Source organism: Pongo abelii, chromosome 20 (genome assembly GCF_028885655.2).
Source record: "Pongo abelii isolate AG06213 chromosome 20, NHGRI_mPonAbe1-v2.0_pri, whole genome shotgun sequence".
In the NCBI taxonomy this organism is placed as follows: Eukaryota; Metazoa; Chordata; class Mammalia; order Primates; family Hominidae; genus Pongo; species Pongo abelii.
In genome coordinates, this window is record NC_072005.2 from 52566517 (window position 1) to 52580582 (window position 14066).

The window sequence follows — 14066 nt, forward strand, 5'->3', positions numbered from 1 at the left end:
CAGGAGGATTGTTTGAGACCAGGCATTCAAGACCAGCCTGGACAACATAGTGAGACCTCATCTCTACCAAAAAAAAAAAAAAAAAAGTTAGCTGGGCATGGTGGTGCGCATCTGTAGTCCTAGCTACTCAGGAAAATCGTTTAAACCCAGGAGTTTGAGGCTGCAGTGAGCTGTGACCACACAATTGCACTCCAGCCTACGTGACAGAGCAAGAGCCTGCCTCTTAAAAGAATTTTGTTTTTAAATAATTGAAAATACTACTCAAACACACGTCAATCTCAAAAACACTATTCTGGCCGGGCACGATGGCTCACACCTGTAATCACAGCACTTTGGGAGGCCGAGGTGGGCAAATCACATGAGGCCAGGAGTTCGAGAACAGCCTGGGCAACATGATGAAACCCCATTCTAAGAAAGATACAAAAATTAGCTGGGCGTGGTGGTGCACACCTGTAGTCCCAGCTACTTGGGAGGCTAAGGCAGGAGAAATGCTTGAACCTGGTAGGTGGAGGTTGCAGTGAGCCGAGACTATGCCATTGCACTCCAGCCTGGGCAACAGAGTGAGATGCCATCTCAGAAAAAAAAAAAAAAGGCCGGGGCATGGTGGCTCACGCCTGTAATCCCAGCACTTTGGGAGGCTGAGTGGGCAGATCACCTGAGGTCAGGAGTTCGAGACCAGCCTGGCCAACGTGGAGAAACCCTGTCTCTACTAAAACTACAAAATTAGCTGGGTGTGGTGGCGGGCACCTGTAATCCCAGCTACTCGGAAGGCTGAGGCAGGAGAATCACTTGAACCCGGGAGGCAGAAGTTGCAGTGAGCCGAGATGGTGCCATTGCACTCTAGCCTGGGCAAAAAGAATGAAACTCCCTAAAAAACAAAAACAAAAACAAAACAAACAAAAACACTATGCTGAGGAAAAGAAGCCAGACACCAAAAAAAAACCATATGCTGTATGACTCCACTTATATGCACTCCTGGGACAGACACACTGAGCTTTGGCTGGAAAAATCATTATAGTGCTCACCTCTGAGAGCTGGGGTGGGGACCGACTGGGAAGGGGCACAGGGAGGCTTTCTAGGATGATGATATTGTTCTGTAATTTGTCGCAGGGGTGGGTTACACAGGTGCCTGCCTATGTCCAAACTTACCAGACTGTTCACTTAAGATCTGTCCATTTCACTGTATATAAATGTTTTATTTTACCTAAAAAATGAAAATGTAAAAAAAAGGAATAAATGAATAAGTAAATCAACACAACCCACATCTTTCTCCTTGGCAGCTCTGCTAACCAGATCCCCAAATGGGCGGCTTTTTCTTGGGCCTCTCGGCTCCAGCCATGGTCATCTCCCTAAGGCTCCCAGCTGCCACCTCACCCTCTGCAGTCTGTTCCCCACCAGGCTTCCAGGGGGAGCCTGGAAACAACCTACGTAGGATCCTGACGCTGTACTCAGCACCCTCCCACAGCTCTCATCTCTCAGATTAAAGCCAGAATCCATCCTGGCCACACCTGTGGGGCTTTGCACACCAGCCTCCAAAGTCCCCTGGCCTCTGCTCCTCACCTCCTCCTTGCTTTTTCATTTTATTTATTTTTTTTTAGACAGAGTCTTGCTCTGTCGCCCAGGCTGGAGTGCAGTGGCGTGATCTCAGCTCACTGCAGTCTCAACCTCCCGGGTTCAAGCAATTCTCCTGCCTCAGCCTCCCAAGTAGCTGGGACCACAGGCACGCGCCATCACACCTGGCTAATCTTTTTGTATTTTTAGTAGAAACAGGGTTTCACCATGTTGGCCAGGCTGGTCTTGAACTCCTGACCTCAGGTGATCTGCCCGCCTTGGCCTCCCAAAGTGCTGGGATTACAGGCATGAGCCACTGCGCCCGGCCTTACTCACTTTCTGAAACAGATTAGAGCCTCCCTCCACAATGACTGTTCCCTCTGCCCAGGAGGCCGTCCTTGGCCAACTGCTTGTCTCACCCATCACCCCTTCAGGTCTGTTCAGACATCGAGTTCCCAGAGAGGCTCCCCCAACCACTGTAAGCGACAGCCAGCCGCTCCTGCACACACCTTGACTGCCTCTCTTCCTGTTTTATTTTTCATGGCAGAGCTCCCCGCCCCTCCACCTGTGTCTATATAAGGTCTGTCCTCACTCGAACGTCAGGGTCCAGAAGCCAGGACTCTTTGTCTTGCTCCTGGCTGTCATACAGCAGATTCTCAATGAACCTTGCTTGAATGACTGCATGGGCGACCAGGACACTTTGCCCTCGAGCCCTGCTGGTGGCATCCACAGCTCTCCATCTTCCTGCAAACACTCCGGGCCAGCCTCTCCCCAGACGCACCCCTGAACAGAACACCTCCACCCGGGGCGATGAGGTTTCCTTGAAGACAGCTTTCATGTGCTCCAGCCTTGGATTCCCCCCATTTTTAAGGCACGTAGGCCTTTCATACTTTACTGACAGCCTGGGTGAGTGACTATTATTGTGGGAGGTACTTAAACATCTTGGCCAAATAGGGCTTTTCCCATTGTGCGGGTGTGGGGGCACCCAATAAATAGACCTTCATCCAGATGCTTCTATGAGTACACAGCAGTTCCTAATGAGCTCCATGTCCTCAAATCCCAGCTTCCCTTTTGGTCTCTTTCGCATCTTTCCTCACAATCTCCATTCACTTTCACAAAACCCCAACCTGGGCCCCTAAGGACACTTCCCTTTCCCCAAGTCTGAATTATTTCACCTGATGCTCTCCGACCTGTATTATTAATAGAATTCTTGGCTGAGTGCAGTGGCTTACACCTGTAATCCCAGTACTTTGGGAGGCTGAGGTGGGCGGATCACGAGGTCAGGAGATCAGAGATCGAGGCCATCCTGGCCAACATGGTGAAACCTCATCTCTACTAAAAAAAAAAAATACAAAAATATTAGCTGGGTGTGGTGGCGCACCCCTGTAGTCCCAGCTACTCGGGAGGCTGAGGCAGGAGAATCGCTTGAACCCGGAAGGCGGAGGTTGCAGTGAGCTGAGATTGTGAAACTGCACTCCAGCCTGGGCGACAGAGCAAGACTCCGTCTCAAAAAAAAAAAAATCTCAAGAGAAACTGTTTAAGATGCAGATAACTACGTACAACCCCCAAGAGATCCTCAATCAGCAGGTACGGCCACGAAATGGTACCTTGAACAGATCCCAAGTGACTGACGTCGTGGCCACCCTGGTTCAGGAGATCCTCGGGAGGGGCAGGGGAGGGCCAGAAGAAAACTATATTTTTAGCTAAAAGACCTCAGCTTCTGGCTTGGCACGGTGGCTTACACCTGTAATCCCAACACTTTGGGAGGCCGAGGTGGGCAGATCACTTCAGCCCAGGAGGTAGAAGCTGCAGTGGGCTGAGATTGTGCCACTGCACTCCCACCTGGGTGACAGAGCAAAACTCCATCTCAAAAAAAAGACGACCTTGGCTTCTGTGTGAGGGAATAGGAAGGGAGGGAAAGGTTTTCATCTTCCAGCTGTTTATAAAAAAAATAAACTGGTACTTTGAGGTAATTTGCGTCACCAGATACCTATTCTAGAAACCCCAAGATCTGTGGGACATCCTTCCACATCAGTGGAAAGCCATTCGCAAAGAGGACAAACGGCTTCTTTTCTCATGGATCATTAACAATTCTCAAAGCTTGAACCCGTATCTGATAACCAGTCACATCTGGCTGGGGGCACTGTTTGAAAGGGGAATCCTTTCCTCAAATTTAATAGTCCATGCAATCCCCACCTACAAAAGAGCCTTAACAGGACACTTAATTTGCTAAACTTTATTTTATACATACACGTTTACATTTACTAGTCATGGTGTCAACTTGTTAACACAATGAAGCCCTAATGGACCCGTTTTGAAATTAGAAGCTGGACAGTTGCAGGCTTTGGTCTCTTCAAGAATCCAATTCACCCCTGGGTTTCGCTTGGCACACACCCCAGGAGAACTTCGATGCACACAGCTGTGTAGCTGCAAACGGAAACCACTCTCTTTTCTCTCATATTTTTCAGTCAGACTCACTCAGGATTTTGAGATGAATCATCACGAGAAATTTGTTTTAAAGTTGAATCACTGAGAACATCTAACAACTGTAGTTGAAGTCGGAAAAGACGCCCTGAAAACTTGCAAGGGCTAATACTCTATCATAGAATATTACTACTGTTCACCATGTTAATACATTTACTTACTACCATACAACTGAAGAGTCACGGCAGAACAAGAGCATGTGAATGACGAAAGGAAACTTGCTTTCAGGGTGTCAGATTATAGGACATGCACAGGAACTTCTTCCACTTCTAACCTCGCTCATCAGTCACATTTACGAGAAACTCAATTTTAAGCAAAGAGATGCCAGAAATAACTAACTCAAGACGTGTACAAAAACAAGTTAACCTATGAACACAAGGTAAGATTCTGATAGTCTTCAATGTGACTTCCAACATATCTGAGTAGTCACTTTTCAGTTTTTTAAACACGTGAAAAAAATAGATTCGGATTACATCTTTGTGGACGGCTACGATACAGTTTGGAAACCATTATCTCAGGGACCCTGCCCTCTCCTCTACACATGCGCACGCAAACACACACACACACACAATGACACATGGTGGTGTGGTCTAATATAGTGTGTCTGAATTCAGAGGGCAGACATTAACAGCCAAGTTTTGTTTTTTTTTTTTTTTTTTTGAGAGAGAGTCTCACTCTGCTGCCCAGGCTGGAGTGCTGTGGCGCAATCTCGGCTCATTGCAACCTCCGCCTCCTGGATTCAAGCAATTCATCCGCCTCAGCCTCCTGAGTAGCTGGGATTACAGGCACGCGCCACCACGCCCAGCTAATTTTTGTAGAGATGGGGTTTCACCATGTTGGTCAAGCTAGTCTCAAACTCCTCACCTCGTGATCCATCTGCCTCGGCCTCCCAAAGTGCTGGGATTACAGGCGTGAGCCACCGCGCCCGGCCAACAGCTAAGTTTTAAAATATTTTTTTCCCCTCTTACTATAATGTAATAACCTTCTGCTGCAAAGATGGTGACAGTTTGGTGCAAAGATGGTGACAGTTGGGTAGATGGATGGAATTAGAGCTGGGGACCTAGGAATGCCTGCGTCCTTCCATATAATCACCCCCCTTCCCCACAGGATTCCTGAGAGGGCTCATCCCAAATGGGAATCAAAGTGCCATTTTTACTAACAAACTCTAAAACTCAAAAGACTTCGAGGTCTAGGCAGACATTCTTTTTCCCTAAAACTAACTCTTGGGACCTCCTGGCTAGATAACTGGAGGACGGAAGCTGGAGACTGAAGGAGCAATGAAACCAGGTTTGCAGTGAAGGTCCTGGCTTAACTTACCCCGCTGGTTACACGAGAGGAAGGCGGGAGGGAGAATATGGCAGGGCCACCCAGCTCTTCCAAACGCCAGGGCCTGCAGAGGTCGCTGACCATTCCGAAGAGGGAGCGAGGCGTGGGGGAGAAAAGCTGAACACAGATGAGTGTAACAGTGACCCTGCTCATGCATAAAGGGGAATGAATGTTCTAGAATTTTCCCAATCCTCTTACCAACTCTCCTGCCTCTGAAGGGAAGGTGAGTAGAGAAGGCGGTGAAATGGCAGGCCTGGTAGAGAAAAGGGCATAGAGATCCACCTCCCTTCCCCAACTCCCTCCCACCCGAGACCTCACCTATCGTTTACCTCAGAGCCAGATCTCTATCAACAGGGGCCCTAAGAGAGTCCAAAGTCTTATTTTATTCAGTGACAAGAGAAAACTTGGTTGACTTGGAACTTCTTCCTTGTTCTTTCAACTCCTCAGTATGGGTGGTCCCCCAGATCAAACCTTTCTGGATTCTGCAAATAAATGAGAGAACAGATCAAGAAGGGAAGCAGAGAGCTGTCATTAGGAAATGCATTACTTCCAAGAAATTTCTGGGTCCCTGAACATTTCTATTCCCCAGCCAGGTCTCTAGAAAACTTCACCCTTAAAGCCACATACCCTGCAAACACCATAACTCCAAAGTATTAATTTTTTTTCAGGGTCTCACTCTATCACCCAGGCTGGAGTGCAGCAGTGTGATCTTGGCTCCCTGCAACCTCCACCTCCCAGGTTCAAGCAATTCTCATGCCTCGGCCTTCCCAGCAGCTGGAATTACAGGCACAAACCACCATGCCCAGCTAATTTCTGTATTTTTAGTAGAGATGGGGTTTCACCATATTGGCCAGGCTGGTCTCGAACTCCTGACCTCAGGTGATCTGTCCACCTTGGCCTCCCAAATCATTAAATTCTCTTTTTTTTTTTTTTTCGACACAGAGTCTCACTCTTGTCACCCAGGCTGGAGGACAGTGGCACAATCTAGGATCACTGCAACCTCCGCCTCCCAGGTTCAAGAGATTCTCCTGCCTCAGCCACCCGAGTAGCAGGGATTACAGGCGTGTGCCACCACACCCGGCTAATTTTTTGTATTTTTAGTAGAGACGGGGTTTCACCATGTTGGCCAGGCTGGTCTTGAACTCCTGACCTCAGGCGATCTCAGGCGATCTGCCCACCTTGGCTTCCCAAAGTGCTGGGATTACAGGCGTGAGCCACCAAGCCTGGGCCCAAACCATTACATTCTCATCAAGGAAGATGAGTCAGATGGAGTGGCAAATGACCACAGCGACACTCATTGTGGGTTTGCTCTGCCACCTCCTGCCCACCAGATGTCCCCAGCATTGGCCTTCAGGGGCTCCCAGAAGGGCGGTCTGGGCTCTTACCCTCCTCAACTGGTGTGTCATCCACCTCCTGCCATGCACCAGGGTCCTCCTCATCACCCGCTTGACCCACCACCTCCTCGGGCTCCTCTGCCCCACCTGCCACTCCTGCTCCTCCTGCCTCATCCACTTGCTGGCACGAGCCCAGTCACTTCTGCTGTCATTCTCACCATTGGTGGCACGCCGAGGAGAGCCTTCTGGCTTGGCCTTCGGACCCCTAGAGGTTGAGGCTGTTGCCTCGGCAGGCTGCTGGCCTTGAGGGGCCTTCTGAACTGATGCCTCCCTTCTTGAGCCCGGCCCTTTCTTTGGCATCACCGGCTTCTTCCTGCCATCTTCTGAGTCAACCAAGACGTAAGAGACAGGGCCCAAGCTCACCTTCTTCTTCTTCCTCATGGGAGCGGGGTTCTTGGCAGAAACCCAGGCCATGGCCTTCTTCTTTGGCGGGCTTTCATGGCCACCATCTTGGTCTGACTCAGAGGCACCTCCTGGGCTCTCGGCTTCTGCCTGGGCATCCTGAGGTGGCTCTCTGGGACCCTTCCAGGCACATTTCGCCATGGGCTTCTTCAAAGCCAACTCCTCCTGCTTCACACAGGGCTTTCTGCTGCCCTTGATGGGCTCTGAGATCGCCATGCTTTCAGCATCACCCACCTCAGGATCCTCCAAGTTGGCTGTGCTGTTGGAATTGATGCCTTTGGGTTTTTTCCAGGGCACTGCTTCCTGCTTGGGGTTCTTCTTCTGCTTCTTTCTCCTGGAGCGAGACTTAGCTCCAGCCCTGCGAACCAAAGGTTTGGGAGGGTCATGCTGGTCTTCCGTGGCATTCCAGTTGTTGGGGGTCTCTGCCTTTAAGGCAGAACCCACCTCTGCTGCAAGCCCCGGTTCTTTCTTCACCTTCTTCCCTGCTGCTAAAGCCCAGGCTGCCATCTCCTCGAATTCAGCGGCCTCCTGGGCCCTGGCTTCCTCCCGGCTGCGGATCTCCGCATCCATGCAGAAGATGATCTGCACCACCGCTCCCAGGAGCACCCCCAGAGCTTCTGCCCAGTTCTCTGGGGGCTGATGCTGGTTCTGGGACAGGGTGGGGTGGTTGAGCTGGAGCAGGCGGACCACATCCTCCCAGGTGCGCCCCTCGGCATCCAGGAATTCATTCAGATTTTTTAAAAACTCAGCATCCTGGGTAGGGTCTCTACAGACCACTCTCCAGACACCACCCCTTCCTGGGAATTCACGGGGGATGGTGCTCAGATTCACACCTTCACCAACCTCAATGAGGGCAGCTTTAACATTCTCTTCCCTCACAAAAATCTTGTTGAGCACGCGGTACGGGCCCAGTGGGGCGAGGACCCCATTCAAGGTCTCCTCAATTTCTGCCTGCCCACAGTCCTCTGGGATACCTGTGACCAATAAGGACCTGTGGATGTCCACTTCCATTCCCCTGCACCAATCCTCCAGAAGGTTCATCGCCATGGTCTTGGACATTTAGCGGCTCTGACCCTACTACGTGTAGTAAATAGTCTATCAGGTGGACGTGGGCTGCAGCGGTCCCCAAACAATAATCCTGCAAGGTGACAAGGGAGCGAGGTCAGGTTCCCAGGAAGATGGCCAAGCTCACAGATCCGAGCTACCCCCTCCGCGGCTGGCCTGCAGGAGGCCTCGCGCTTTCCCAACACCCTCCTCCCCAACCCAGGCCCCGGTGCTCACACGTGTCCCGGAATCTGCCGCAAAAGGCCCTCGGACCCTCCCCCGGGCCTGACGCTCCGCCTGCCCGGCCGGGACTTACTTGGCAGACCAGCCTCCGACCGCCCAGCCAGGCCAAGGAGAGGCAGCGGGATGCAGCCGTTTCCCAGTCGCTGGCTCCGGCTACCCCGGCGCCGCTGCTAGAGGCAGAAAAGGCCAAGAAGGCGCCGTCCGCCCCCGCTCCGGCCCAGGCGGGTCACGCGGCGTCCAGCCTCGATCCCGTTAGCTGCGAGAAGCCGAGGTTGGCGTCGCAGCGCGCGCCTGCGCACTGGCTCCCGCACCGCCGCTCGGGGGTCTTGGGCTGCGCAGGTGCCGACGTCTCCATGGCAACCGGGCGTGGGTTGCTGGGACTGAGCCAGGCCTGCGCGCCGGCGCTGCAACTGGACCTAGGGAGCCGGGTGCAAGGGTGGCCTGTTCAGGTCGCAGAGCAAAGGGGTCTGGATACACTGCAGTGGCGCCTCCACGGAGGCCCTCTTTCCACCCAAGTGGGCCTCGCGAACGGGGATTAGGTCGGTGAGAAGCGCCAACATTTATGGCTGCACCCACTGACTCTATTATCCTCTGCCCCACCTGTTGGATTCACCCAACGCAACTCTTGGGAGACACTAGAAATCAAGAAAGGAGGAAAACGAGGCTTTAATATTCTTGGGTTCCCCCAACAAAAGGTACAGCTCCTGTTGGGCTTGTAGCCTTCTCTACTACAAGCTGCTGGGTTCTTCCAGGAATTTCCAGAAACTTCTAGAAATTTCTTACTCTCCTCCCCGACCCCTTCTAGCATGAGGATAATGCCTCGCCTGTTCTTGTTTCCTCAACATGATTCAGGGCAGGTTCTTGGCATCCTCCAGGCAGGGGGTAATGTTACAGCTCAGTGACTGCCCCTACAGAGAAGTGTTAGTCCAAACTGCAACCATTCTGTAAGCCCCCGACTATTTTGCAGATCTTGGTCAAAGTAAAATATTCCACGGGGGTTCGAGCCAATGAGAAACATACTGCCTAATCACCTGACCACAAGGCGGACAAAGGCCCAACTAAAGAAACATTATCATACCCTATCGGGCAAATGCCCAGCTGAAGAAACATCCCTATCATATTCTGATGGGAGAAAGTGCAGAGAACACCACATTCCACCAGAACAAGGGCCAGAACCGCCTCATCATGGAACCATCTTATCAATATCCTGCTGGGCAGCAAGCCATACTGCTCAGACCCCTCCCACCCATAACTATAAGTACCCCCAGCCTATAAGCAGCGGTGGGCTCTGGCATTAGGCTGGTTCCCCGCTTCCACAGGTGTCTTCAGTATACCTGGGTTGCTGTTGAGCCGCCTTCTGTCTGTGTGTCTTTAACCCTCACCTTCCCTCCAAAACCTAACAAGGAGGGCTACCTTCTAGGCAGTGTGCTGAGAATAGCACCTCGGGGCAAGGCGGCAGTCACATTTATACCCACTTTTAATGACATGCTAATTAAGAGGTGGGTTTTCAGAATTAGCAAATTGGCAGTAACTTACGGGTGTTGCCATGGCAATGGTAAACTGTCATGGTGCTGGCAGGCATGTCTTATGGAGAGAGGCTTTCGGTGCCTTTTCCAGGTTTTGGCCAGTCTTCAATGTGGTTCTCAGCGGAGTCCCCTGGGCCTCCTACCTCAACCTTGCTGCCCATGAGCAAGAACTTTGTTAATAGTTTATTAAAGCTCAGCGCTGTGGCTCACGCATGTAATCCCAACACTTTGGGAGGCTGAGGAGGGCGGATCACTTGAGCTGGGGAGTTTGAGACCATCCTGGGCAACATGGCAAAACCCAGTCCCTACCAAAAACGCAAAAAATTAGCCAGGTGTGATAGCGGTCACTGTGGTCTCAGCTATTCGGGAGGCTGAGGTGGGAGGATTGCTTGAACCCGGGAGGCAGAGGTTGCAGTGAGCCAAGATGGCACCACTGCACTCCAGCCTGGGCAACAGAGTGAGACCCTGTCTCAAAAAAAATAAATTAATTAAGCACTCGTATGAGACTCGGTTGGACTGGCCGTCTGGTTTTTTTTGTTTGTTTTTTGCCAGGCCCTCACTGATCCACCTACCAATGCCCCTTCCTGGCTGTGTGATCTTAGACAAATAATTTGAGCCCTCTGAGCTTATTTCTTTTGTCTGTAATAGGAATTCTAATAAAAAATCTTCCTGATTTGGAAGTTTTGAAGATTCGGGGGGATCTCATCTGAAAGATGCACGGAAGTACAATTTGGGCCTTGTATTCAACCAAAATCTGTTCTTTGGGTTCATTTTTTGAAATTGACATTTACAAGGCCAAATAGCCAAATGTTCATTTCACTGTCATCTCTGGCATCCCTAAATTTGGGCATCATCAATACTTGTGTGATTGCCCAAGTTCCCATCATATTTTGTGCTAAAAAGTTGTGTCATTCAAATCGTTAACCTCTGATTATTCACATAATTCACACCTGAATATTCCAATAAACACTCTAGCTATGATTAAAGTCTTTAAATCTCATGTGCTTTATATGTTGAAATTCTAAGTATCAGTGGAAGAATGAGTGTATATTTTTAGGCAGTGGTTTAAAAACATAGCCATAAATTCTCTGACACTTCTATTGAGAAGTGAGGATCTATGTCCTCTCCTCCTGAATCTGAGCAGACTTGTGACTACTTTAACCAGTGGAGTTTAGTGGAAGGGAAGCTATGTGGCTTTTCAGACTATGTTACAGAAGGGCATGCAACTTCTTCCTCATTCACTGGAACACTCTTTTTTTTTTTTTTTTTTTTTTTTTTTTTTTGAGACAGAGTCTCACTCTGTCGCCCAGGCTGGAGTGCAGTGGCGCGATCTCGGCTCACTGCAAGCCCCACCTCCCGGGTTCACACCATTCCAGGTTGGGAAGAACAATGAACAATTTTTCTGAGAGATGGCTAATCACAATCCCCCATGGGCACAATGACCTCTTTCTGCATGTAGCCCCCTCTAGCATGCCCCTATGAAACTTCCTTCCAGTCCCTGCCTTTTTGCAGACAGCCCCCTTCTCTGCTGTGCTGCCCATTGCAACCGTGCAATGTATTTTCATATCTTCTCTAATAAATCTGCCTTTCTTTACCTACAACTGTCTCGGTAAATACCTTTACTGCCCACAACACCCGCCGCACCTAGTCGTACCCGTGACAGTTGGGGGTGACTCAAATGACTGAGAGCTAGAATCATCTGGGAGTTTCTTCACTCACATGTCTGGAGTCTGGGCTGAAATCCTTTGAAAGCTGGTCTCAGCTGGGAAATGTTGATGGAAGCACTGATGTGGCTTGGGCTTCCTCACAGCATGAAAACCAGAGGGCAGATCGTTGAACTTCTTACTTGGAAGCTCAAGGATGCAAGAACAAGAGTGTTCCGGTGAGGCTAGGCGTGGTGGCTCACGCCTGTAATCCCACCCTTTGGGAGGCTGAGGCAGGCGGATCACGAGGTCAGGAGATCGAGACCATCCTGGCTAACATGGTGAAACCCCGTCTCTACTAAAAATACAAAAAAATTAGCCGGGCCTGGTGGCAATCTCCTGTAATCCCAGCTACTCGGGAGGCTGAGGCAGGAGAATGGCCTGGCCAACATGGTGAGCCGAGGCTGCACCATGACACTCCAGCCTGGGGGACAAGAGTGAGGCTTCGTCTCAAAAAAAGAAAGAAAGAGGCCGGCACAGGCTCACGCCTGTAATCCTACCCTTTGGGAGGCTGAGGTGGGCGGATCACGAGGTCAGGAGATCGAGACCATCCTGGCTAACACGGTGAAACCCTTTCTCTACTAAAAATACAAAAAAAAAAAAAAAAAAAAAAAATTAGCCGGGCGTGGTGGCAGGCGCCAGTAGTCCCAGCTACTCGGGAGGCTGAGGCAGGAGAATGGAGTGAACTCGGGAGGCGGAGCTTGCAGTGAGCCGAGATCACGCCACTGCACTCCAGCCTGGGCGACAGAGCAAGACTCCATCTCAAAAAAAAAAAAAGTTACTCTAGAGAAGTAGTTGGGACCCCCCATGGGAATGAGATGCATCTACCACCGTAACAGGAGGGACCTCTGCATCCAGGACATCTGGGTCCAGGAACGCCAGTAGGAGTGAAGGCAGGAAAATGAAGACAGGCTGGGCACGGTGGCTTATGCCTGTAACCCCAGCACTGTGGGAGGCCAAGGCAGGTGAGCCCACCTGAGATCAGGGGTTCCAGACCAGCCTGGCCAACATGGAGAAACCCTGTCTCTACTACAAATACAAAAATTAGCCGGGCATAGTGGTGCATGCCTGTAATCCCAGGTACTTGGGAGGCTGAAGCAGGAGAATCGCTTGAATCCAGGAGGCGGAGGTTGTGGTGAGCTGAGATTGTGCCATTGCACTCCAGCCTGGGCAACAAGAGCGAAACTCCATCTCACAAACCAAAAAAAAAAGTAAATTATTTTTTAAAAAATAAATATAGGTTAAAATAGTGAATTTTATGTTACGTGTATTTTACTACAAAAGTGAACAAATAATGCGTTACAGAATGGAGAGATGGGGGCAAGGGAGGGAAAGAGATGCCTTCAGCTTTGCCCCAAAAGCCAGGTTTCAGCTTTCTGCAGAGCCAATATTCCTAACAGTCCTGACTGCCCCTTGAGGAATGCCACCCAACCCCAGTGCATGCACACAGAATCAAAGTTCTGGAACTTTCTCTTCAAGGAGAAAACAAAACATCTCAGTGTGTTTGAAAATTCTGCTAAGGAGTTGTCAGACAAAAAATAATAATAATAAAAGAAAAGAACAAGAAGAAAATCATCAATCTGGACAGGATAAAAAGTAAATTTGTACTAGCAGTGGATTGTAAAACGTCATAACTAAAATGAAATGGAATGGATGTTTGCTGAATCTCAGAGGCTTTTGCTATGTTTGCCAAGTAGTTTTACAAATGCGGGAGCTTGTTTGTGATCCAGGCTGCAGACAAAGTTGCTGCAGTGGAAACTGAGTCACACAGTGACTCAATTAGAATTAGACACTGTCCGTTTTTTCTTCTCTCTTTTTCAGTTGTTTATTTTGGCATGCAAGGAAACAATAGACACTGAGTTTTGATAAATATTGGATTTTTAAATGCAATAATCCTCAAAGTGACTACCTCTGGGGAGAAGGAGAGGGCAAATCATATGGGAGGTAGGACACAGCCTGTTTAAACAATAAGTTTGTTTAAAGATGTGTAAGTAAATTTAGCATAGTGTTAAGATTTGATAAAGAATGGCAAGGGATACATAAGGGTTAATTATATAAATCTCTATTTTTTTTTTTTTTTTTTTCTGAGACAGAGTCTCACTCTGTCCCCCAGGCTGGAGTGCAGTGGCACACTCAGCCTCCACCTCCTGGGTTCAAGCGATTCTCCTACCTTAGCCTCCTGAGTAGCCGGGATTACAGGCACGTGCCACCATGCTGAGCTAATTTTTGTATTTTTAGTAGAGACAGGGTTTCCCCATGTTGCCCAGGCTGGTCTCAAACTGCTGACCTCAAGTGATCCACCTGCCTTGGCCTCCCAAAGTGCTGGGATTACAGACATGAGCTACTGAGTCCAGCCAATAATGCTAAAAAAAAAAAAAAAAAAAAAAAAAAAA

General features: G+C 49.7%; 1 protein-coding gene across 5 annotated transcripts; it reads right to left on the reverse strand.

Moving 5' to 3' along the window:
* Window positions 1-3772: 3772 nt before the first annotated feature.
* PNMA8A (PNMA family member 8A) lies at window positions 3773-8747 on the reverse strand. 5 transcript variants are annotated; one of them, XM_024236285.3, is made up of 3 exons: window positions 8518-8747; window positions 6843-8295; window positions 3773-5843 (listed from the first exon to the last, which is right to left on the reverse strand). In XM_024236285.3, the coding sequence occupies exons 2-3, from the start codon at window positions 8214-8216 to the stop codon at window positions 5805-5807; spliced, it is 1413 nt and encodes a 470-aa protein (XP_024092053.2). In that variant the 5' UTR covers window positions 8217-8295; window positions 8518-8747; the 3' UTR covers window positions 3773-5804.
* Between the last annotated feature and the right edge of the window lie 5319 nt (window positions 8748-14066).